The sequence below is a fragment of the Arctopsyche grandis genome, chromosome 1, assembly GCF_051622035.1.
Source record: "Arctopsyche grandis isolate Sample6627 chromosome 1, ASM5162203v2, whole genome shotgun sequence".
In the NCBI taxonomy this organism is placed as follows: Eukaryota; Metazoa; Arthropoda; class Insecta; order Trichoptera; family Hydropsychidae; genus Arctopsyche; species Arctopsyche grandis.
In genome coordinates this window covers 40,896,795-40,924,668 of record NC_135355.1, presented here as the reverse complement: position 1 = coordinate 40,924,668, position 27,874 = coordinate 40,896,795, and the positions used below count along the sequence as shown (strand labels likewise).

The 27,874-nt window shown below is 31.4% G+C and overlaps 1 protein-coding gene across 1 annotated transcript in view; it reads left to right on the top strand.

Moving 5' to 3' along the window:
- Window positions 1–10,311: 10,311 nt before the first annotated feature.
- LOC143917932 (uncharacterized) overlaps window positions 10,312–27,874 on the top strand; it is an 86,297-nt gene continuing 68,734 nt past the window's right edge. The window contains exons 1-3 of the mRNA XM_077439569.1: window positions 10,312–10,569; window positions 19,480–19,976; window positions 26,366–26,554. Of these exons, the coding sequence (XP_077295695.1) occupies window positions 19,688–19,976; window positions 26,366–26,554 (478 nt within the window). The 5' untranslated portion in view covers window positions 10,312–10,569; window positions 19,480–19,687. The remainder of the gene's footprint in view (window positions 10,570–19,479; window positions 19,977–26,365; window positions 26,555–27,874) is intronic.

Genomic DNA, 27,874 nt, shown 5'->3' with positions numbered 1-27,874 from the left:
TTATTTATTTATTTTTTTGTTTTATGGGCTTTATTTATGTATTTTATGGTTTGTTTTATGGGCGATCGCCATGACACTTTTAAAAACTGTCAAACTACGATGTTAATTGAAGAATATGTTACTTAAATGATCAATTGACTTATAAAAATGTATCCCATCTTGTTTATTGTGTGTTTTTGAATGCATAGTGCAATTTTTAACGAAGCACTTGCCCATCTTGCGAGTAATATAAACAAACAAAGAAGTTTTTATCGGACATACGTCAAGCACCAAGCATCAAATACGACTGACGCCAAATTTATTTGAAAAGGTCTGTGGACATTTATCACTTGACAACAATATGACATCTTAAGCCACTTCTATTATTATAACATTCCTCTATTTATGTATAGTTCCATAGCAGGTCAACAAAATCGACACTAGGGCTGGCATACCTATGTATGTCTCGGTAGACCAAGAAATTTCCCGGTTTATAGATATATGTCTCCGTGTCCTATTCCACGAATCAGTTGTCTTGGTATATTATCTAACTAATAAAACAAAAAAAAAATACTTAAAAAATGACAATGAAAGGTGTAAAGGCTACAAGGGTTAAAGGAAAAGCTACAAATTTTGAGTCTGAAATAAATATGTTAGAGAAAATTCGAACTGATCAAAGCAATCAGAAACGGTAGAAATATGTAGATCGATTTAGACATTTGAGGTTATGTATGTATTCGCCAATGACTGTCAAATGAAATCGATGGATAAATACTAAAATTTATATTTGGGCCTGGTTTGGATTACATTTTTTTGTACATACCTCGCTAGTTTTATTACAAAATGTGCGGATGTATTTTCTTATATTTTTATTTCACTATTTCAACAAAGAAATTTTGACAGTTTCCATCTTCGACATGTGGGATAACAAAAACAAAGTGGGACGACATTAAAATGTCTTATGAAATCAAATATGAAAAATGGTTCGTAAAATATCGCAGTTCGGAAGAGACTTCTTTTCATTCAAATTTATTAATTTATCATCAGTTTATTAGTAGTTTTTCAAATTTTATTCACTTTTCCATTTGTGCTTAAAATCAATTATAACTGTTTTAAATATAAATATGTTATATAAACGTGATGTTGAAAAGACATATTACCTATATATAGACTTACATATATATCTAAGAATATCTTGAGAGTTATAGCGTAATAATAAATAACTTGATATATTACATGTGTGTGTATGTATGTACATATGTTTTACTTGAATAAAATTGCACTAAAATCTGTTCAGTCGTTCTCAAACTTGGTGGCTTTATGATAATAAATATAATATAAGCTATGTACATATGAATATACCGATCCAGAGACCGGTTTTCCAAAACATAAGTAATAAAAAGCGAAATTCAGTTTGCCAAAAAATGTATCAAAAACGATAAAAAAAATCAAAACCAACGTTAAAAAGCCTAGTTAAATTGATTTTAGTATACATTTATTTGCTCAAAATGTCACACATAAGAGAAGTAGAAGTAGAGAATCAGATCTTCTCAATTTTTTTTTTAAAGATACAGCTGCAGTGGATACTTTCAATGATTTGAAAAATAATATGCCATAATTTTAAAAAAGTAAAACAATTTTAAATTTAAAAATAGCTAAATACACACGTGCAAATATAAGTATATATTTACACATGTACACGTAAATAAAGCAGGAGGCAAACGCTTGTTTAAATCTGCCATTAGCGTGACACATTAAAATTATACGTATACGTGTACGTGTGTGTAATATTCAACCGGGAAACTTTATATGGGAAAAGTGGAAAATGGGAAATTAAAGCCCGAGAACAAATGCTGCCCTCATTCATTTCGTGTTTCATAACTTTCCAATCGCGAAATTTGCTGTTTGTACCCCCTGTGGAGTGGGCTCGTTTAATTCGACTGCGTTTCAAACTGTAGACAAATTATTATATCATATCATATCTATAGATATATTTCTGTATAAATTTGATTAAGTAAAACTTACTGAAACATCTATCATTGTATTAGGCCAAAGTGTAACGATTTTCCCGAATTTTTCGACCTCTCAATTATCACAGTTGCCAGCAAACGTATCGGAAATGTGACGGTACATTTCTGAAATTCTTGTGTCACGAAACCGTACATTTGCTAAAAATACCCGGGAAGGGTTCGTGTTTTTTCCCCAAAAAGGAGAGCCTTAAAGCCCTTCACCTGGAAACTTTCGACCACCCCCCGTCCACCTCACCACAACTTCTAACCGCTTTTCCTCTCCTCACCCCCTTCACATCTTCTAATCAAAAAGCTCCCTTATTCAAATGAAGCGGGCTTTCGACAAGATTACAAAGCGGGTGCTTTGAACCAAAAACTACACTCACTCAGAAATTGGTTATTTATTCTTTTCTATCGCGCACGTTTACCTTTGACGATAAATTTTTTGTTCGGTAAATTTTTTGCACTCTACGAAATTTATATGTGCTATTCATATAAATTTATAAAATATAGGTATATATATAATTTTTATTTTTTTTCCGGATCAGTGAAATTTAGCCACATTTAGGCATTTAAATTTAGGCTAATCATTTTTATGATATGTACATTTGCCTTTCCAAATGGCACACAATACAATCAATACAAGAATTTATAAAATGCGAATTCATACAAAATTCATCCGCAGTGACATCTATGGAGAAATTTTTGCAGCATTTTATTATACAAATCGACGAACCTCAAGACGTTGAATAACTTGAGATTTGCAATGGAAATTGGAAAGTTCCTGTAAAGATGACAATTTACAGGAACCTTTTAAATGAAAATTAGAAAAATGGTAAGAAACGATCGACCTGGAGTCTCAAACAAAGATCTGGCCAACTAGGGACTCTAGTTGGACTTGAACCCGTGACCACTCTACTTGAAAGTATAATATTGTAGCATATGCTAAAAGGAGCCGCCTTTATGATTGGTTTTCGAGGATTATCTCCAGGCTTAAGTGCTGTCGGCTAACAATGGAGACCCCCGAATAGACTTAGTGGTCGGTAACGGAATTCAATCACTTCCGGCTAGAGTTCTCAGAACTGACAGCGCGAAAGCGTGGTACTGAATGCCGAAACCGTGGGACTGCGTATCTGGTACGTGACTATAATAATAGGTATACAAAGGCGTCGAAGAAGATGCAGTGAGCGATCTATCCTTTATAAGCAGGTACTTAGGGCATATAAAGGCATTCTGGACGGAGCACTGGTAGTGTGTGGATCTCATTAATCACCCAATAAATGCTGTGAAGCGACTTTGGCCTTTTATTTGGATCCTCTACCCACCCCTATGCAACAATATGTTAACCACTAGTCCACGCTGCTGTTTATGTACATATATACACATATCAAATAAATAATTCCCTATAATATAGAGGGTAATTTTCCAATTTAAATATAACTTAAACTAAAGAATAAATTTCATTGATATAGAGTCTACATATGTACATATGTATATCAATGAAATTTATTCTTTCAAATTAGAACCACTACATTTGACAAACTACTTAGTTTTCTACTACTTTTGATATACATACATATGTATGTAAATTTTAAAACTTAATTAACTAAGCGACCACTTTTCAATGCCAATATTTTCCATCGCCCACCTTTGGAAAACTCTATTTCTATCTCAACTAATAATAAACTGAAAGCGTAGCTATGGCTATATTTTATTTAAATTCTGTATAATAATACAATATTAAACCTAAATATACATGTATGAGCCGTTACATTTTAAAGTGGCGGAAATCCAATTTTCAGTTTCAAAAAAATATTGCTGTTCTACTTAATTAACTTCTTTTAATTTGATATGAACAGAATCTCGGAAAATCAGAAGAAACTCATTATGGGCCACCAGTATTTTTAAATATTCTTAAATGCAAAACATTATATTTAATTTTTTGCGAGGAATTTCCAGGAATGAATAAAAATGGACATGCAACTTTCAATTATTTCGACTAGTTTAATAAATAATCTTTTGCACTTTGGAAATAAAATAACTTAAATATATAAATTACAACTTAAAAAGTTAGTAAAAAGTGGCGCGATGAGGATCGGTTCGAGACATCAGACAATCAAAAATCAACTTAGCCAAAACAATTCAATAGTACGAATTTTACTAATATATTACTTATATCTTTAGTGAATTAAAAATGAAGTGTGAAAGCTTGCATTATTAAGTTTATATGAGATTAAAGTGAATGAGAGTGAAAAAGTAACTGTAACCACTGTTCAAAATATAACCAAAATATTAAATAAATTACTTTTATCTCTGTTTATATGAGTTGTGAAAGGACGGTAGAAAACCGCGTTTGGATAGTTATCTATCATCGCTTCGATCTGATACAAGATTCTGATGTAATTTTTAATGAAACCGTTTATGATTAAATTCTTATAGCTTTATTTTGGAGACTTAAGAGGGCTGGACAGCAGCGCCTAGTCCATACAAACGTACTATACTTCTCCCTTCCTCAATTATGGCACTAGAGAAATTATTTTTAAATATGCTATGGATATCCACCATTGAGGTGCATCTATCGTTTTATTTTTTTGATTAATTATTACTTTTTTTTATAGGAGCTAGGAGCCGCCAAACATCTATAAAATTGCCTCTTTTTTACACCCACGAAACGAGTCCAGCGTGCTTATTTAACGGTCGATTTACAAAAAAATACGCCCATAGATGCACAGAAAGTATCTTTCTCATACCGATGATGAAATTTTTTTAAAAATTGGTCCAGTTTTGGAGGAGAAAATAGGAGAATACGAAACCTCGATTTTGTCAATTTAAATTACGTTTTATCTGGTCGAAGCGCAACTGTCGCATTCACTCAATATATATATATTGATATATATTGTCACATTCACTCACTATATACATACATTCACTTAATATATATATCGAAGAAAGGAACGGTAACAAAATTAAGATTTTGGGTGTACAGCCCTCTTAAGAGAGCTTAAGCGTACTTGAATCTTTGCTTTTCCTAGTACATATTTCGGTAAGATATCAAAGCGATCTAAGGAGCGGAAGTGGTTCAAAATCAGATCACAAATTGCTGACAGGCAGAAATTTCATGGAACTAACCGAGTGGAGTTTTAATCGTAGATCATAAAGTATTTTATTTTATTTTATATAATGACAAACATACACAATAAAAATACAAAAAAGAGAAATAGAGTGAAATAAAAAACATACAAATTTAAAAGAAAATATTTAAAATCCTTCTTAATAAGCATCGCATGGTAAAAAAATTACAAAAACATATAAATAAAAAAAACAAGTAAATATTAAATATTAAATAAAGTAATGAATAAACCACAAATTTGCTTCTTGAACTTAGCCCTAAAAATACTGAGAGTTAAATAAATCAGGGCAATCATCTGTACAATCGTAAAGACGGCATATCCGTGCAATTGTACTATTAAATGAAATAATATTATAAAAATTTGGTAGATAAAAAAGATTTGAACATCTGTTGAACCGAATATTGATATTAAAATTAATGTCAGCTAAAACAGGGTTATCAAATGCACCATTAACTACCTTATATAAAAGTAATAGATCAGAAATGTTTTTTCTATTAAAATGAATGTCCGTCAAAACATTTTATTCAAGTATTCATAGTATTCTAAAAAGATTACATTTCTTACTTTTCTTCCAAATTGTACCCACCCAAGAAACGTCGTGTGATTTAAATGGCTTTTAGCATTATTACCTAGTGGTTTTTGTAAGTGTTACAAAATAGTACGCTTTATAAAAAAAATTCTACATATATTTAGACAGTTTTGAATTAAATAAAAGCTCAAGAACCTTACAAAAAAGGAGAAATTTTGAAATCCAACGGGACCAAATTAGTGCGATGATTTTTGGATTAAAGCCAGGTCGTAAAAAAAGTGAAAATCTGTTTGGGCAATGCAGCCGATGACTGTCGGATTACAGATTTAATTTTATCAATGAAATTACGAAGACATAAAATCGTCTATTTTAGTAATGCCTTTTATTTATGTACACACTCCAACGCATTTCAAAGCAAGTACGTGTACTTGGAAGTTCATAAATAATTTTAAAAATTGTATAGAACAAAAAAATCAGAAGTTACCAACCCATGACTTTATCTACATATGTATGTGAGGAATATAAGAAGGTTAGAAAACAAAATTCGTTAATTACTTACATACACGTTCACACATACCGGCTAGGAGAGAATTTTAGATACAAATTGAGCGCAAATGTAGGGAAATTTACACAAGACAAAAGTTCTACTTCCGGCTGTCGGATTTTTTTCGAAATTCTTTGTTACTTAAAATCACTATAATAATTATACACATTAAATATCAAGAAAATAAAAATAATTTAAAAGGTCAAGATAAAATAATGAAATATTGTTTAAAATAAAATACAACCTCTGGTTTACGAATTCTGATCAAAACCTTACCAACACTTAGTTCATAGAGAATACAAATATAAATTTTCAGCTCGATACGTTCAGGGGTATGGAAAGAATCTTGATCACAACGAGGAAAAAATCCCAATTCCGGTTTATAAAATTTAGTGATTTGTTTTATTTTGATTATATTGACACAAGGATTATACTTGAATTTTATTGTGACGAGTGCACAGGTTTAAGGGGTCGAAAAAAATAGTGGAAGAAAAATCAAACAAAAGTAAACTGCCACATCCAGTTGACGGGTGCTCACCAAATTTTATACATAACTAATATTAAGCTTAAACTTCTAGGTATGAAATTCAGTCAATAAACCAAAAGTTTTATGAGAAAAACATAACACCTCGATTCTCTAGAGCAAAAGTTCTACTTCCGGTTCAGGTAAAAATATTAAGTTATATAAATTATAATTTCTATTACATGTAAAAAAATTTCAGTCCAATTTGGTTAGCGGTTTGGGAGATAATTGAATACAAAAAATTAAAAAGAGGACACCTACATATAAGGGGAAGTACTATTTCCGATCAACTTATTATAATTATTATTATTTTTATTTTTACATAGATTAATACCAGGAAGGCTTGACAGGAAGACCCCAATGCATCTTCCTGGACAATTAATTACAAACAATAAAGCATTTCATTATTACATAAATCACTTTATTTCCAGAAGCTGAAGAACATGAACTAACAATTAATTAATTAATTAATTACAGAATTAATTCATTGAGACATCTATGGATTTAAATTTTGTACATAATTTTTACAAATTATACACACAATAAATACAGAATATTTGTGACAACAGGAAAGATGATTTTTTGCCAATTTTGAGGAACCATTTCAACAATGATCAGATAAAATTGTCAAACTCTGATAAGAAACGATCGACTTACCCCAAATCTAACCAGCAGTATGGCGGATCAAACCCACTGATCACTTGGTGCTATACATACACGCTACCATTAAGCCATACTGCTGGCTAAAAAAATACTTAAAAAATTTACGTAGTATTGATAATAATTTCAGTAACCGATACTAAGTTTCAGTTCTATAACACTAATAGTGTTCAAATCAAAATACACTGACACAACCACAAACATTTTTTACTAACCTCTTCTTACTTTCACTTCGATCACTAGTAAAAAAAAAACTTCGCTATTATCCGATCGTTTTCAAACAATTTGGTCATCAATATAAGTGGAAGTGCCATCCGCCGTTACGATGGTGAAAAAAAATCGTATTAGACACGCTTTAAAATACTCACTCGTATTTCTTCCTGACGTTTATCGATCGTTTTTTTAGCCTCTTCTTACTTTTCGCCGCCATCTCGCTATGTCAGCTTTTAATTGTTTAAACGCCTATAACTTTTTCTTTTTTACATACCTCTTTTGGGTTTGGTGCAAACGATCGACAAGAGTCAGACAGACTGAACCACAGATTAACTGGATGACTGCTTTAAACGCAATTCTCGACTTCACGAATGATAGATTGCACATCAGATGACGAGTAACCTTTCGATGTGCACAGATGCAATTATTAAAATGGTAATTATTAGAATTGAGTTGGATCTTTCTGGCGAGTTTAATAAGGCAAAATTCGGAACTAAAGTATCAGAAGCACAGAACGTATACAGGGTAGGTATGTCGGGACTTCGGGTAGATTTCGCTTAGTGTAAGTGCGAGCAGTGCGCACGCATATGGTACACGTGTCGTTAATCTGTGGTTCAGTCTTTCTGGCGCTTGTCGATCGTTTGCACCGCATCGCCTCTTTTTACATACCTCCTTTACGTTTCACTCACGATTACAATTCAGGAAAAAGTTTGCCTCTTATCCGATCGTTTTCATACTTTGCCATATTGCTCATTTTAGTCATCAATATAAGTTAATAGATCCTCCACCATTACGATGGTGCAAAAATATCGTGTAAGACGCGTTTTAAATCTTCCCGGCGAGATAGTCGTTGACGTCTATCCACCGTTTGTTTATTAGTTTTAAACATAGATGGCGGTAGTAAAATAAAATAATGGTATTTTTATTCAAAATAATAATTTTATATACAAATTATAGAAGAGGTATGTTTTTAAAAAACTTTTTTTATTCTTTATTACTAACCTCTTATATGTTTCACATGGTTTTCGTGTAAGCGGTCATTTTTTATATCTCTTATCCGATCGTTTTCATACTTTGCCATATTGCTCATTTTGGTCATCATAATAAGTTAAGGTATCATCCGCAATTACGATGGTGAAAAAATATCATATTAGACACGTTTGAAAATCCTGCATCGTATTACACGGTGACGTTTATCTGTCACATTCATCATTCACATCGGTAGTTTCATTAATTTTCGCCCTGCCATCTCTCTGCCGAATTTTAATTATTTAAACGCCTATAACTTTTTCTTTTTTCACTCTATATTTTATAAAATTTGCTTTATAGGTTCTCGTTATCTCTAATACATAAATATTTATAGTTTTGTGGAGGCTTGTTGAACCAACGGTCTTAGGTGTTGCCACACCGGCCTTTATGCAGGGTGGCAACACTGTTCAGTGAATTTGACAGAATGATGTTTAACCCCTAACCTCAAATCAAAACAAAGTTTCTAACCAATACAGGCTTAATATATGTACACAGATCAAACAGTGATAGTTTTATTTTTAGTTATTAGTCATCAGCTGATTTTAAAGTTCTACTCCGGTTATATAGCTAGTGAACTAAAAATTTTAAAATAAAAACCCTGGTAAAAAAAACTTTTTTAAATACTAACCTTTTAGTTTTGTATATAATATTAAGAGGGCTGGACATCAGCGCCTTGTCCATACAAACGTACTATACTTCTCCCTTCCTCAATTATGGCACTAGAGAAATTATTTTTTAATATGCTATGGATATCCACCATTGGGGTGCATCTATTGTTTTATTTTTTTGATTAATTATTTTTATAGGAGCTAGGAGCCGCCAAACATCTATAAAATCACCTCTTTTTTACACCCACGAAACGAGTCCAGCGTGCTTATTTAACGGTCGATTTTAAAATAAATACGCCAATAGATGCACAGAAAGTATCTTTCTCATACCGATGATGAATTTTTTTTAAAAATTGGTCGAATTTTGGAGAAGAAAATAGTAGAATACGAAACCTCGATTTTGTCAATTTAAAATACGTTTTATCTGGTCGAAGCGCAACTGTCGCATTCACTCAATATATATATTGATATATACTGTCGCATTCACTCAATATATACATACACTTAATATATATATCGAAGAAAGGAACGGTAACAAAATTAAGGTTTCGGGTGTACAGCCCTCTTAAGATATATAATTTATACTTCACTTACGATTACAATTCAGGAAAAAATTTGCCTCTTATCCGATCGTTTTCATACTTTGCCTTATTGCTCATTTTGGTCATCAATATAATTAAATGTATCCTCCGCCATTACTTTATTTTATTCTACATCATGAAAACGTGATCAACGATCGATTCAGAGTTCGAATCAGTCAAAATCTCGAGTTCGAATTTTTGCATGTCCACAAAACTTCATCTATTGTTACTACGTACATATGTAGAAGTAAAAATACTGCTTTAAGCAGACGAAGATATTTGACAAAAGAAACGTAAGAGGAAATCAATGTTAGCCACTTCCGATGGCATTCCAGCAGTTCTGTGAGTAAGAACCCAGTAGATTCTCGGCTTAGACACACCTGGCGATGGAACACAAGTGACAGATCTATTTGCGGCCGTTGCTTCCACGTGTGTGCGTTTCGATGTGTTCGTATACACGTATTCTTCGGATCTAGTTCATATATTTGTTTTGAAGCCAAAGTTTAGTCCTCTCGTGAGACCGAGCCGAGCGTCTCTAATTTTACTTCGGAACCGCGCAGTGCCGGGCTTCTACACTTTTGGTTGCATTTCTGTTGACGTTCTTGTCCCCTCGATACATACCGTCTCGTCTCGAGTGATTTTCCGCGGAAAATTCAATTTAATAATATATAATTTAAAAAAAAAAAACCAGTGAAATTTCCGTCGGAATTACAGTGAGTGTTCAAAGTGCTTGAAATACGCCAAAAACATTTATGCAGTGTATGTACGTAATATAAAACACATGTATTTCTTTTACATATTAAAAAAATTAATATAAACGTTTACGTTCTATTTTCATACGAAAATACGAAACGAAAACATGTTATTTCGTATGAAAAAAATGCTATTTTTAAACGAAAAGATTCGAATCCGGCACTTGTGAGGATTCGTTTTATAAAAGCTCACGGCCCTTCATATTGAATTTTAATTCAAAATTCGTCTCACTTTGATAAATATACAAAAATAATAATGTCTGTTTTTCATTAAAAGGCCTTGATGCATATATAATTAGCCGGTATTTAAACGGTCAGTTAATATTATTTAATTAAATATTGTATTGAAACTTGGTTCATTATAATTAGTCTTGACAAAATCGTGGAACGCATACATGTCTTAACAAATATAAGCCAAACAATAATTACAAAAACGAGTAGTATAAATATAAAAAATAGGTCTAATGTGCAGGTCTTAATAAATATAAGCAAAACAATAATTACAAAAACAAGTGATATGAATATTAAAAACGGGACTAATGTATACAAAAAATTCGAGAAAACACAGTAATAACAAAATAAGAATTGTTTTATTTTGAATTTATTTTGAAAGTGTACTCAGTGTACTTTTGAATTTGTGCTGATCCTTTGCTATTTTTAAACAAAAATCTCACGGCCATTCATACTAAATTTTACAAAATTCGTCTCACTTAGTTAAATATACAAAAATAATAATGTCTATTTTTCATTAAAAGGCCTCGATGCATACATAATTGGCGTGTATTTAAATAGTCAGTTAATATTATTTAATTAAATATTGTATTGAAGGTTGGTTCATTCTTATGCATGGTGTCTTGACAAAACCGCGCAGGACAAAATCGCGCAACGCATACATGTCCAAACAAATATATGTATGCTAAACAACAATTACAAAAACAAGTAATATAATTATTAAAACTAGGTGTAATGTATACGAAAAATCTAATATAACACAGTAGTGACAAAATAAGAATCGTTTATTTATTTTGAAAGTATACTTTTGAATTTGTGGTGATCCTTTGATATTATTTTATATTATGGACGTATATTTATATTTAATTTGTCTATTCTTGTTATTCAAGTTACAATAAAGGGTAAATATTTTCAAAAACACACTTTCAAAATAACAAAAAACGATTATCATTTTATCATTACTGTGTTCTTATCGGTTTTTTTCTTATATATATTACACTTATTGTTAATATTCTTTTATTTATTTTCTTGTTTATATTTGTGTATGTATATACGTTGCGCGGTTTTGTTGCCGCGCTATTTTGGTTGCGCGATTTTGTCCCGCGTGGTTTTGTGACGACGCCTTTAGGCATGCAAAGCTCTATTGTGTTATAATTCAAAATTTAATAATTTTTTTCAAACTAAAAAGTTGTTTTGTCTCATTTTTGTAATTCGGGAATTTTAAACATTACAATTGATTTATTTACCGTTAGCTGGGTGCTGTGATTTGTTTTCTAAAGACTTATATGAATTACAACAATACAAATATTTTCAGCAGTTTTTTTTATAATGATAGTGTGTAATATCATACTTGAAATGAATTATTTCGAACGATGATTTCATTCAACGTGAAGATAGTGATGATGATTTGCAAAACAGATTAGAATGTGACGACATTTCAAAGCAATTTTAAACGGAAACTCGTGGTCTACAAAATGCTCCAATAATTCTATGAATGCAAAAAAAAAATACGTAATACCTGTTGCCGTTAAATGAAATTTTACACAAAACCTTATCCCGCTTGGAAAATGTCAGTTCGGCGAAAGTAAAACCGTTTTTGTTCGCAAAAAGAAAAACCCTATAAATTTTTCATGCATTTTTTCATATTATTCAACGAATTTTGAAATTTAATACGGGCGAAAATACGTTTTTATTCTTAAAATTATTTGGTGGTGACGCATAAATGGATACGAATCCATATTTTTCGTACGGTTTCAATTTTTTCAATCTACACATACTATGGAAACACATTTCAGTCAGCATTCCTAGTGGAAATGTTTATTTTCACCGGCCGATACTACAATGTTTACTTCAGCTGTCATCTTCAAACGCGAAATAATTTCCTAGGCCGTTTTTCATTTTCGTAAATGTTAAAAACATTGTTCGAATACGCATATCCATTGTTTGGACGCGATAATTTATTGCCCCTGGCGTGTAAACCTTATTTATTATATTATATCGTTTTCGACAATCGCCCAACAAAAAGCCCTGTCAACGATCGAACCTTCATAAGACTCCGACCCTTTCCAAAACCCATCCAAAGTCTTTGCTAAGACACCGCAAGATAATAAGCCGAATTTGGCGACTCCAAATTGAAAAAAAAAACACACTTTCCTGGCGTTTCCCGGGCATTTTTGTATGAAGCCTTTCGACTCGGAACTATGTTCAAAGAGGGCGACTCCGACTATATCAAATTTGGTGACCCAAGTTGAAATTTTTGAAAGATTTGCATATAAACATACTATGCTTTCGAGTGGTCCCGGGTTCGAGTCCCACTAGAGTCCCTTTGCTGGCCAGACATTGGGTTGAGACTCCAGGTCGATCGCTTCTTATCAGAGTTTGCCAATTTTCAGTTCCTGTAAAATTGGCATCTCTTTTCCCATCTCTCTAGCTAATGTCAATACTTAGTTGCTGAATGTCTAGTTATTCAGCATCTTGGGGTTCACCAATTTGAGTTTTAAAATGCGTCGCTTTAGATGTTTGAATGAATTCGCATTGAATAAATGCATATGTTTGTATATTGATTGTATTGTATCTGTTATTCATCGATTTGAAGCGATATGTAAAGGCGATTGTAGATGTTCAATTAAATAAAAAATAAATAAAAAACATATAAAAAGCAGTCAAGCAAACATATTTATATAAAGATAAATGTTTTGACCGTTGATATTTTAACATATTTATGGTTTGGAAAGGGTTTTGGAGTTTCAAAATTCGATCGGTTTTTATAGGTTATGTACGTTGTAACATATGTATATATTACAGAAGTGAGAGAATACATGGATCAGTTTGTATGTACATATGAACATACATATGTATGTATATCAAAGGACGCGTTGACAGGAGGCAGACAACAATGGAAATACTGCATACCTTTCAAAATTACTATCTTTGAAACGGAACCGACAAGTAAAATGTATTTTTTTCGTTCTATCTTAGCTGAAAATAATACGAGACGCATGTTTTCCGAGTATTGAAAAATATATATTTAGTGAATTTGGCAAACAGATGTCTTTTACGATTCGTCCGAAACCGACATCCTCAAAAACAACGGAAGTGATTTCAAGCTAAGGAACGTTAACCGCAAATGTTCTCTTAGATAGACTCAATAAAATTAATTATATTTATTTTAACAATTTATACGTTGAATTGGATTTGCCATTTTGTAGATACATTTACTTATTACGGTCATATTATATGTAAATATTATTAAATAATAAAATCTTATAAAGTACTGTGTATACTATTTATATATAGGTATGATCTATACTTAGTATAGTCTATGACCTAAGTGGTGATCCGAAACATCCGCACACGACAATGCCACGCCGATAATGTCGCGCAAAATATAGCCACAATATTAAATAAATAAAAGTGAAAAATATAATTTTTATCTTTGTTTATGTGAGTTGTGAAGGGGCGGTAGAAAGTCGCCTTTGGATATCAAGCTGTCGATGTGATTTCAAGCTGATTTCGATGTGATTTTTAATGAAGTCGTTAATAATTAATCTATCTAGATTCATGTTATAGAAATTAAGTTTCTTCAATGTACGATATACCTCCCGTATTTAGGTAAAATATCAAAGTGATCTAAAGATTGGGAGTGGTTCAAAATCTGATAAAAATTTTTGACGGGCAGGAATGTCATTAAATATACAGAGTGAAGCTAATTCCACCTTTGAAGGTTATTGGTGACTATTTCAAATATTTAAAATATCAAATCGTATTAATATTTTCAATTTTAGACCAATCAGTTTTTGATGGTCCCGAATGTAATAAATAAATTTATAATTTTGTAAAAAGTGTAAAACCCAATTTGGATCTTGCAAAAATATTTTTTGTAAATGTTGCGCTCCCGAGACTTCAACGTTTTAATACGAATGTTTTAATTTTTTTCGGATATGAAATATTATACATACATACATATGTACTTTGTTCTGAATTTACTTTTCTTCTGCGCGACTTTGTCGGGATGCCGGCCTAGAATGACTTGAAATTTATCGGTCAGTTGGTTTAAACAATTTTTGTTAGATTTTATAATTATTGGCTGTCTATTATAATAAATGATTAGTAAATAAAATAAAATTCAATATTTTAATTAAGTGGTCAGATTTTTAGCGATTGTACCATAATTTGACATACGTAAGTTTTATTGCGTTTCATTGACCAAATATGTATGTATTTATACAAAATTAAAATAAATTATAGTATTAGAAGTTGACTTTATTATTATTTATTTTAATTACAATTATTTATTATTATTATTATAATTATAATTATTTATTATTATTATTATATTAATAATAATAATTATTTATTATTATTATTATATTAATAATAATAATTATTATAAATAAATTCTAACAAATAAAGATTTTTATATATTTTTTTAAAAGAGCAAGACTAACCCCGCCACACCTTAAATGAAATAAATAATAAAAATAAAATCCCACTTCGGTTTGATGGACTTCCTCCAAATTTATTATGCTAAAGCTAATTATAGATATGAAACATTAGCACTGAACGGTTTCAGAGAAAAACATGAAAAAACTTAATTAAAATTCAAGATTAAAAAAAATGCTTCCGGTTGAAAAATAATATAAAAAAAAACCATTAAAATTAATCAACTCAATCTGTTTGGTGGCTTAGAAAATAAATAAAAAACAGAGAATAATTAAAAAAGGAAACCTATAAAGAGGGGTAGCACTTTTGGTCGACTTAAAAACACGATTGTAGTCGTAAGACTTACGAGAACCAGGAATTCACGCAATGTGTTTTATCATTAGACGTAAAATAATTTATTTATTTTTATTTCTTATTTAACTGTAATATATAATATTATTACAATATAAGTAAGCTTTCCTGTCCATAACATGACAGAAAAGCATATTTTCTCACGATTAAAATACCTCATCTTTCGATACTCTATACATACAGTAGATGCCATAAAAATCTTCCACGCACTTGATTTTGAAAAATTACAGTCAGTGTCATTAATATCTCAAATACACAGTCAATCGATGTTCGTTGTATGCCGACGACATATTGTTCTTCGAGGCTTGCAATACTAGACTATTAATACACGCCCAAACAATGAAAGTTAAACCACAAAGTCAGCGCACGTCATCGCCGATAGTCTATCGGTACTGTACGTTTGATGACACTGTACATACATTAGCAGCTCAATAGCGTAGAACGGAAGCCCCCAGCTCGTACGGGATAATCCATAATCCAACAGTTTTGAGAATTGAGAACGCCCCTGGCTATTTGCCGAGCTAACCCACACTACTTGCATATATAATATAATACACGACCCGGGTCATAGGTGGTTTGCTTTCTTTATTTGAAATGCACAAGTCGAGCGCATAATTAATGCGTCGCGCTTTGATGAGCGGTTTTTTCGCAACTTCACCTCGTCAGATATGCGCATTCCTAATGGGTCGATCCGAGGAAACCGTCACGAGTGAGTCTGTGTCTATAATATGTGTGCGAGTCGACATTCTTTTGATATTATAATGAGAAGAAGATGCGGACGCCGGGTCTTCTTCTTCGTCTTCTATTAATAAAACGTCTCGAATAAGCTCGCGTTTGGCGGCAGGACGGTAGGATCGGGAGCGATGACATTTTTTCTTTTTTTTTTTTTTTTTTTTGGTACTTTTTTGGGAAGACGGGAATCGCCTATTTCCCCCTGTTGCCTGCTTATTATATGTAAATCCGTGCGGGCCTGTTTGTTGGGCTCAACGTGCGTTATTATATCACTCTATAACGTGATGACAAAAAGTGGTCCTTTTTGTACCGGTCAATGTATACGTGCGAAAAAGGTTCAATTTTGTTCAAAGAAAAGGCGATTGGGTTTCCAAGCCTTGGATATAACGTTTAATTTTATATTAGGTAATGTTGAATTTGTATCAAAACGACATTTAATGTCAAATTAACATCTCTAAAATACCTCCCTCTGTAAAGAGTAACCGATGGGTATAAATATTAGGCGGTTTTGGTCCGTACCTCATTCGGAGCTGACAGGCCGACGGATTAAGAACAATACTTCTACCACTACTGCTGCATCTTTCACTCTGTCTAATTCAATTTCCAAAACTACTTTTATGAAATAAGCTCATACCTTATTCTACATATATACTAATGTATATTACTAATCTACATATACTAATCTACATATATAATAATGTACGTTACATTAGTATCTACATATATACTAATGTAACGTAGAAATTCAGTGATTAGTGCTCGTCGATCACTGGTTTACTATCGGTAATCATCTGATCTCGCATTCACCCTAGAAAGACCTCGACGTATGAAGAAACTGTATACAACAGCCAATCAGATCTCGCGATCCATTGACCAATGATTTGCAGGGCGAAATGTTTTAGAGATGATCATTTGCATATTATGTCGTGATAAATACCTAATTTGTCTAGAAATAGGGCTATTTTGCAGGGCAAAATGGTACACATTTTTAGAATAGGCTAAATGTTCTTAATCCGTCGGCCTGTCAGCTCCGAATGAGGCACGGACCAAAACCGCCTAATATTTATACCCATCGGGTACTTCACAGAGAGAGAGATCATTGGTCGATGGATCGCGAGACCTGATTGGCTGTTGTATACAGTTTGTTCATACGTCAAGACCTTTTTTGCGAGATCATATGATTACCGATATCATATGCGAGATCATATGATTACCGATAGTAAACCAGTGGTCGACGAGTACCAATCACCTAATTTCTACGTTAAATTAGTATATATGTTGTAGTAATGAGCTTATTTTATAATAGTCGTTTTGGAAATTGAATAAGATAACTTTGATACGAAAAAGATGTTATAATTATTCAAATCTGAACATAAGAAATATTTTAAATCGTGATTTGAAATATAATTGTATAAAATTTATTCAAAATATAGTCTTAAGCCTTATATTATTTAATGGAATTATTAAAGTAATGTAAATTTGTGATATTGTGTACAATAAACATAAGTAGCTATAGTATCAAAAACAGAAGGTCCTTAAAAGATGTTTGACAATCGTTTAAAAAGTGATTATATTTATGAAAGTTTTTATCCAATATATAATATATTATGGCTTAAATAATAAAAAAAAACTTCATATATTGTTACTACGTACATAAATAAAGTAAAAAAAACGGTCGAAACATTTACTTATTGGAGTTGTATACCTATATATAATATATGTACAATTATGTAGATTCAATCGTAAGCTTATAAAAATTCGACAATAGAATTTTAATATAAATTTAATTGATGTGCTTATCTTATTTAATGTGGCAAATCGTCTTCTCAAATCGAAGCCTCTCATCTTTTCCGAGTCTGCAAGCAATTTAATGAATGATAAATCAATCTGCGTCATATTTTCTCAATCACACTATTTTTAACACACGCACTTATTACATTAATGATGTACATATTTAAAAAACGACAATTCAAAATTATTTTCATACGGAAAAAACAATTGAAATTTTATTTCAAAGTGAAAATTACGCTTTGTTTTTCAAGCGCTGATTTTAATTAGATCTATTTTTAACCACTTTATCAACATGTCTGATAAGTTTAAATTACACGCTTTGAACTTTGTTAAAAACCAATACTTTCAAACGAATCAAATATCCTCAGATTTAAGCCGAAAAACGAACTACTAAAACTCAAACTAACACGTCTAATTGGTAAACTATTTATGTATGTACTTTTCGTTTGATTAATATTAATTACTTTTGTTTTTATTTTGTTATTTAAAATTGTCTGTAAAATTTTCAACAATTTAAAACTACTGTATCTACAAATATCATATGTATGTATGTATGTATGTACATATGCATTAGATTCAAAACTGCTAAATGGATGAAACTTTTATACGAATAAATTTCATTACACGATATTTTGTCCAAAACCGGTAGTATTACTCAAAACTATGGAGTTTTACCTACATTTTTTTTTTGATTTTTATATGCTTTTTATTATTAATAAATTATGTTCACAATACATCTTATATATATTTTAATAGCTACTGATCTACTGATCATTTTCTGGTTTACAATTTTAATTTAATTTTGTTAGTAATCATAGTATTATACTATTCTAATGTTAATGTATAGCATAATAGGAAAAAGAGCTTAAAAACCTATTTAAAATTCTTATAAATGCTCATAATACATAATATTAATTAAAGACGATCGACAATCTAAAGCAGACGATCTGAAGCAAACGATCTAAAGCAGATTGTGTTTAGGGTATAGACATTTTGTTGTAATCACCAAGACTCTTCACAAGTGTGTTAGTATGGTTATTAGTGATTCAGCCATAGAATCTACTGGTTAGTTTGTTAGTAATGTCTGTAACAAACGGAATATTATTTATGGTATGCAGTTTTTTCAAGTTAGTATATATGGGTGTATTATAAATTATTTTTAGGGATTTATTTTGTATTATTTGGAGCTTGGAAAGTTTAGTATTCGAGGCGTTATTCGATACATGTGAAGCATAGGTTAATAATGGTAATATGAGCACGCGATATCATTTTATTTTATTTTGAGTTGATAAAGAACTATGGCGATTAAATATTGGGTATATTGATGATCAAAATAATTGAGTATAAAAATAGCATTTTTTTCTTTAATATAGGAATATCATCATCCGTCAACGGTCACGTATAATACCAAATGGTATATAAAATGTAGCGGCACGATGATTTGATTTGAAAACACCACAATATGAAGCAGCACAGTGACGTAGACGACCGATTGCAATGCATTTCAAACAATAACAATATAATAGTATTAACGTAGTGTTATTTCGGAATACATGTCAAGCATTTCGATCGGCATCTACAATGACTCGATTCACATTCCCGACCAGAGGCGCTTCGGACCTTTTGGCACTGTTGGGCATTTGCCTTGTGTCGACGGCCATCGCCCAGTTGCACGACGAGTCGTTTCCTTCGGATCCGAGGGATGCGGATATGGACAAGAGGTTCACCAGACAGTATAAACTGAAGCAAGGGCCTGTGATGGGCCTCATTTTGGAGCCTAGGGTCAACGGCGATTTGGGAGCTGTAGAGGTATTTTTGGGACTCCCTTATGCCGCACCCCCAGTTGGAAGTTTGCGGCTAATGCCTCCAGGTATGTACTATGTAGAAGTAGCTTTCAACCTTTTTGATCTTTGAACCCTTTACCAGTCTATTTCTAAAAACTAAACCCTTCAAATTTAAAATTTTCGTAATTAAATAAGCCCTAAAATGCTTATACAAAGTGTGTATACAAATATTAACCGCAATTATTTATAGACTTGCAAAAATCAACAAATTTGAAATGCCAATTTTATTAGAACAATCTCAATAATCAAATAAGCCGCTCTCATCATTATTTTCATAATTTGAATGTGATGGAATCTTAATCTACTCTCTTCCATTTGGGACTCGCTGTGATCTTTTTTTTCGTTATATACATTTTTATCTAGTATTTTTCTTTTGTTTTATAGTATTTTTCTGCTTTTACCTTTTATGTGTTTTTTTAATCTATGAATTATTACTATTATAATTATAATTTTTATTTTTCTCTCTTATTTTCTTATGGAGGCCATTGTGGTGCATTTGGTTCTTCCTGCAATGCCACAATGGTCCAAACTAATGTTTAAATAAATATTATACTCACTTTATATTCAAAGTGAAACTAAGAATAGGATTTGAGGATTTTATTTATTCTTTTATTTGATTTTTTTCACCTAAATCTTCATTTTTATGTATTATTTTTCTTTGGTCTTTTTTTTCGTTTACTATTTTTACTTTTTTGTCATGTTTATCTGCTTTTGCTTTTATCTTTTTATTTAATGCATTGTATTGTATTTTATTTTTGTGTTCTTATCTTTTCCAAATTTAGTCCATTGTGGCGCATTAGATTCTTCCTGTAATGCCACAATGGTCCAAAACTATAAATGAATAAATAAATGAATAAATACATTGTTATGTATTTCAATTATCTTTCAAGCTCCCATACTCTAAAAACTCTTCGCACAGTATTGCGTGGGAATGACAAAGCTATAAAAGTATTTGCAATAAGACAGGAATACCAGATATTAGTCATAACTAGTCTTCGCCGTTGGCTGGCTTCTCCTCATATAACAATAGACCACTACAAAGCAAAAAAGCATGGTTGAAAATAGTAATTGACAATAATGAACCATTTTTTGAGCCAAAAGCATCGTCCCAACCCTAATTTTTAGTTCTGATTCAAGGACTTCAGTGAAGTTCTTTATAAGAATTCATTCATTCATAACATCTGATTCAACGAGTACAGAAAAGTCTACGTTAAATACTATAAATAGTTCTACGCGTATCTCAAGTTCATTGTTCCAACTTTTAATTAGATTTTAAGTGCTCTTCGAATAATATAATCATAAAAATGTTTATCTTTTAAAATACTATATAAGGAATCAGTATTATAATAATTTATTTCTAAAGTTTAATGTTTTTCTGCATTTCTGTTATATAATTTCGCCTACCCCTAGTTGGGCAACGCTGTAATAGAGTCATCTTGCACATGAGTGGGTTGTATTATATTAACGGTTCTCAAAATAGTGGTGGACACACTTTGAATTGTTGACTAGTCTACCTTTCGACCCTTTAAATATTAAATATTTAATTAAATATTAAACTGGTAAATATTAAACTGGTAAAGTAATAATCGAGTATGAAAAATCCAGACTTATAAAATTGAGGACACAAAAAAACCGTACATTATAATAGCGTATTTTTGTATCTCTGAAATAAAAATATAATTTTTTAAAGCAATGATCTAAATAAGTCTCCCCCATTCTAAAAATAGCTTTAATTATAAATCCCACCTCAGACAAATTTCATATAAGAAATATCGTTCTTTACTAATTATATTATATTTAACATGTGCATATTTAAAGTAACTGTACGTCATTAATCCAATCGCTGTCATTTTCATTTTAAATGCAACTAAAATCTATTCATTTCTATCTAGTATAAAAATTTAAGGCTTTGGAATTACTGATGTTTTCCAGTGAAATTTTAATTAACTTTATAAACGCTGGGATTTATATGTTTGTTAATTTTATTTCGGAAACTAGACTAACGGCATTGACGAAACTTTTCATCGTTTTTCTTTTACTATTTCTGACCTAAACTTTCAAACAGACTTCGGAGAAACTCATACCTGAAAATAAATTATGTTCATTGGAATGGATTTCACTAAATTGTATGTCTAAATAATTATAATTTCCTAATAGAGACTGATGCTTATATGTACATATATACTTGATGTTCTCTTGTGAAATTTTACTTACTATTTTAAACACCGGGATTTATATATTTGTCAATTTTATCTCAGTAACTAAACAAAAGATTTTGATTTTGATCGCCTATTTTTCATCTAAAACTTCGAATAGAATTGGCCTTAACCTTAGAAAACTCATCAGTAGAAAGAAATCCCCCTTAATAGAATGGATTTCATTAAACTGTATATGTTAATAATGGAAATGTTCTTTATAAAGATTGGAACTATGTTTAAATGTTGAATATTATTTTCTCAGAAACTAGGCTAACGATATTGACAAAGACTTTCATCCCCCGTTCATATTTCTGATCTAAAGTTTTAAAAATACTTAATAGCCTCGGAAAATTCATAATTGGAAATAAATCATTTTCTATTACGTGGATTTCATTAAATTGCATATGTAAATAATAAAAATGTAAACACAATACATCTTTTTATAATAAATCATTCTGAATTGGTCTCATAATCCAATAGTTGTATACCGAAACTATGTATGAAGTGTAGTGGCAATATATCATTGTTGTAAGTGACTATCATACACTCGAGAAAACGAATGTGGACATGGAAAAATAATGGGTTAATACATCATTCTTAGGCTGTCGAATACTTTCGCAATTGGAACCGAAACGGGATTTATACGCAATACGATAATTAAGCTTTGATGTGCAAAAAAAATATACTAAAAAAAAAAAACAAATCAGAAAATAGCGCGAAAAAATGTATTGCGCAAAGCAGGAAGGAAAATTCGTTTCGAATTTGAATACTGGGAGACGGTTTCGATTTTTATTTAAATTGGATATGGAAACGATAGCCGAAAAAACTTGTCAAAACGCCACGGCTGATTGACGCGCCATTTACAAACGACAAAAACCTCGAAATCGTCGAACGCCTCGCAGAAATCAATGTAATTTATATGCACAAACCGTGGAAATAAACAAACTACGGAAATAGACACTTACGCGCACCCGAAAGAGTGTTTATACACAAACATATTACTGAAAAATCAATAAATTTCATACACTTTTCGATCGATCGACCGGCTCAGAGTTTGCCGTAAATATTTACATAATTTATACGATTTCAAAGATGGAATACGCACAGGGATACCAGATATCCAACGGGAGACCGCCCTATCGCACAAAAACCATATCTAATATGAATATCTATGTATATTGAACACGAAATTATACTGTAGCCCTCTAATTAGCATCAACAGACATATAGAAATCTTCAGTGTCAATACTAATGGAGGGGGAATAGCTTTAAAATTTAAATATAAAATATTCCTTCTTATGATTTCATCCAAAAGTGTAGTCAATTCCCACTCTTATACGTTTCATACTCATTAGCCTTAATAATATATTTTTAGAATACTCTTAATGTACATACTTTTAATATATATAATACTATTTAAATATTTAATTATAAGATATAGTGTGAAAAAATATTGAGATATAGTCAAACAAACAAGGCTACGGGCTCTTGGCAAAGAGCTGTCACCCTTTCCGAAATTTTCCAATTTTTAAACATGTCTATGAACACTATATTTCACTTTCAACCAAGAGAAAATAATAGAAATCTCTATCGGGGGCCAAACCTTGCAAAATGGCAAAGTTTCAAAGCGATCTGAAGAGTTTCTGAAGGTTTTTCCAAATCAATGGAAAAGTTTAACTAATATAACCTTGTGAAAAACCACAATCTATAAAAAAAAACTATTTTTATTTGTTTACAAGATTTTTTATTAGCTTCTTTCTGTTACTTTAGTGATATTAATTCCAGTCAAAAAATTGTGATCCGATTTTGTACCACTTCCACTCTACAGGTCGCTTTGATATTTCACTGACATACAGGGGGTTAGCTAACATTTTTGTAAATTGTTATTCCCAACATTAATCTAGTAATTAGAGTTTAACCATTGACAAACTTAATTAAAATTTAAGACAGATCGAAGTGATGACGTTTAGCTATCCATACGCGGCTTAATCGCTTCTCATATAAAATTATTATTATTTATCTTAAATTCATTATTCATTATTATTCATCTTAAATTCACTAAATGTAATATATCCGTGAAATTCATGGTTTTTGCAACCTTTACGTAGTTTTCACTTTTGAATAGCTGTCAAAACTCATCTGGTGTCTTCATTTCAGTTCGATGAAAATTGCAATACAATATTATACTACATATATACTTTATGTACATATATTCATTTATTCATTTATAGTCATGGACCATTGTGGCATTACAGGAAGAACCTAATGCGCTACAATGGCCTACATTTGAAAAAGAGAAGAACACAAAAATAAAATACAATGCATGCATAAAATAAAAAGATAAAAGGAAAAGCAGATAAATATAATAAAAAAAATAGTAAACGAAAAAAGTGAGTATAATATTTATTTAAACATTAGTTTGGACCATTGTGGCATTAAAAGAAGAACCAAATGCGCCACAATGACCTACATAAGAAAATAACAGAAAAATAAAAATCACAATAATAATAGTGATAATTCATAGATTGAAAAGAAATATTCTACATACAAATGTACATAAGGAAAAAAAAGATCACAACGATTCCCAAATGGAGGAGAGTAGATTAAGATTCCACTCATACATCACATTCAAATTAAGAAAATAATGATGAGCGCAGCTTACCAGATAAATATGTTAAAATACTATCCGATAATCTACGTCTACCAAGGTGGAAAATATCGCATATCAGCAACGATTTAATTGAGAAGACGAATACCTCTTGGAATAGGAGCTATGATGATGTCTACTATATAGCTAATGATGATGTCTACCACGCACATAATTAATAGGGACATAAAGTCCCAACTGTTCCAACAACAACGGGAATGACGTAATACTACGTAGAAGCTGGAGAACAAAACGAATTAATGAGAAGTTTCTCAGAAGTTCAAGGGAATTATACCCAAGCATGCCCAAAAGGAAAGGAGTAGGGTAGAGATATGGGTAATACCCAAACTGTTTCCTATAAAAAAAACGAAGAAATGCTTTTCGCACTTTTTCAATCATAAGAGAGTAATTTGCTTTATGCGGATTCCACATAATCGCATTATACTCTAGCTTACTTCTCACAAGCGAGTTGAAAAGCCAGCGAGAAGACAAAGGGTTGTAGAATCACAGAGAATATCTCAAGACAAATCCAAGTCGACCAAAGGAAACGTGAGCGACTGTCTTGATGTGGTTGTGAAAGGTGAATTGAGGATCAAAAGTGATACCCAAGTCGACCATAGATTCCACACACTTGAACAAGACGGATCCAATGGAATATCCGTGACAATAGAGCGAATGCGCACGTCTATAACTCATAATGGCACAATATATTATTTGATTAGTTTCACTTGGTTAATTAGGTGACTTTCTTGACCGGTCAAAATTTGAGAGCTGATTTCAAACCACTTTTCCAATCGCTTTGATACTGAAACCGACATACTGAGCAATTCAAACGTCTTTAAAATGATGCTGGAGGAATTTAATCACAACCGTAATCATTTAAAATTACATCGGAATCATCTGCCAGATTGACTTGATGACAGCTAGCTCACTGTTAGAGCCACTGATCTAGAATCAGTACAAAGTTTGAAGTATTTTATCGTTTTTGGGTATACCGATAGAAGTTTTGATTGTTGAGTTTAGTTGTCGACCCATTTTTGAGCCGATTATTTATTTTACGATAAGCCGGTGAATGAACTACCTAATATGTTTATTGACATACCTAAAATACATGTGAAATCTTTTTGCGTTTTAACTTGAGAATTACTGATCTAGAACTATTCACGTTGCGTGATGAGAAAACGTAAAACATTGAAAAATGTCTTTGAAATTGATCTGCCAGAAAATTTTGCAACGTAACGGCGTTTATTTCGAGTCGTATCGTAAATAACTTAACGCTTGATGAAAATTTTCACATAAGCACGATATTTTCCGACTTAACTGGCGTTGACGAGTCATCGAGAATAGTTTCGACACTTTTGACCGTAAATATTCACAATATACTATGGTTCTACATATGTATGAGAAATTTTTCCGTAGCCACTTCGAATTTTTCTTCGTTGTGGTTTGAAATTGAAGTTATTTACTTTTTTTTTGGAAGGAGGACGGTCTTATTTTTGAATTCATAAAATAAAATACTTACATAAAATGCTATACGTTTGTTAAACTATATGTGTTATTTTGTCGATAGTGAGCGCAATGCAGTGGTCGGGTCTGAAAATGGCGACGTCCTTTTCACCCGTTTGTCCACAAATGCTTCCGGATATGAAGAAGGAGACCCTGTCGGCAGGAAGGTACAACTACATCAAAAGGCTTCTTCCATTCCTGAAAAACCAATCGGAAGATTGTTTGTACCTGAACCTTTACGTGCCGCATGCTGGTGAGTCGAATTTCAATTTGCTTGTAGACGATGCGATAAATGTGCGACACTTGAAATCCTAAAGCCAGTCTCCTTGAAACTTTGAGCATCATTTAAAAAAACAACCCTATTATAAACGAGATAGTCTTGTTTATATGTATGTATGTGTATGTAGTATATTAATATTTTTTTCGTAAATTAGACTGTAGATTTATCGAAACTTTCCATTTCCCCTATTCAATAAAAAAATGGTTTATAAAAAATAGTATAATATAAAGTTCGTTAAATATCGCAGTTCCAAATAGACGCTCTCAGTCCAAAATCAGAGAGTTGAAATCCAAGATCGATTGGTTCGAGCAGACAAACATATGTATGTACGTCAAAAAGTAATTGTTACCGTGTTGGCCATAGAACGCATATCGAATTATCAACATTATGATATAAACATTTTGACATTCATTATATAATCTTATAGTGAGTAAAAATATATAACAGATAATGATCAGGGTCTTTAATGCAAATTTTATATGATACAGTGTGAAAATGGTAAAACTATAGGCGTTTAAACAATTGAAATCTGACAAAACGAGTGGGGAGGCAGAAAGTCTTACATATGTATATGCTAGTCTACAGGCTGGTGGCAAAAAGTTAGTTGTCAACGTTACCAATTTTTGGATTTTTAAACGTGTTTATTACGATTATATTTCACCATCGCCGAAGCGGACCCAATTTAAATCTCTATCGGTGGCCAAACCTCGCAAAATGGCAAAGTTTCAATGTGATCAGAAGAGTGTAGGAAGTTTTTCAGACCAATTAATAAGGTGAAACTAATTCAAACCTATTAAAAATAAGTCATGATTTAATTAAGGGAGGCTAAATTACCATCTAGGCTGATTAAATTACGATAAAACGTGGTCACACCTTTGTATCCTGTCTTTCTAATCTTACTTGCTTATTTGCAAGCAGGATGCCATATGAAAGATTTGTTTATATTTTTTATCTTAGTTCTTGATTATAATTTTATGCCATTATTTATATATATTATTATTACGTACGTTAAAATTTTGTCATAAATAAATGAAGAATATGAAAGTATGAGTCGGCTGTATTTTTAAATGTGCTCTTAAAGGAAACTGGGAAATGAAAGTTTATTTATATGGATCGTGTTGTTTTTAATTTGAAAATAATATCTTATAACAGTACATGGAGGATATTCGAAAAATATTAATATTATCTTATATGCGTTGTTACGTTGTTGTACTTGTATATATTGTAACATTATAATCTTGAGATTTTACGCAAATAATATTATTATAAAGATACGTGAAAGTTTTAACGGAG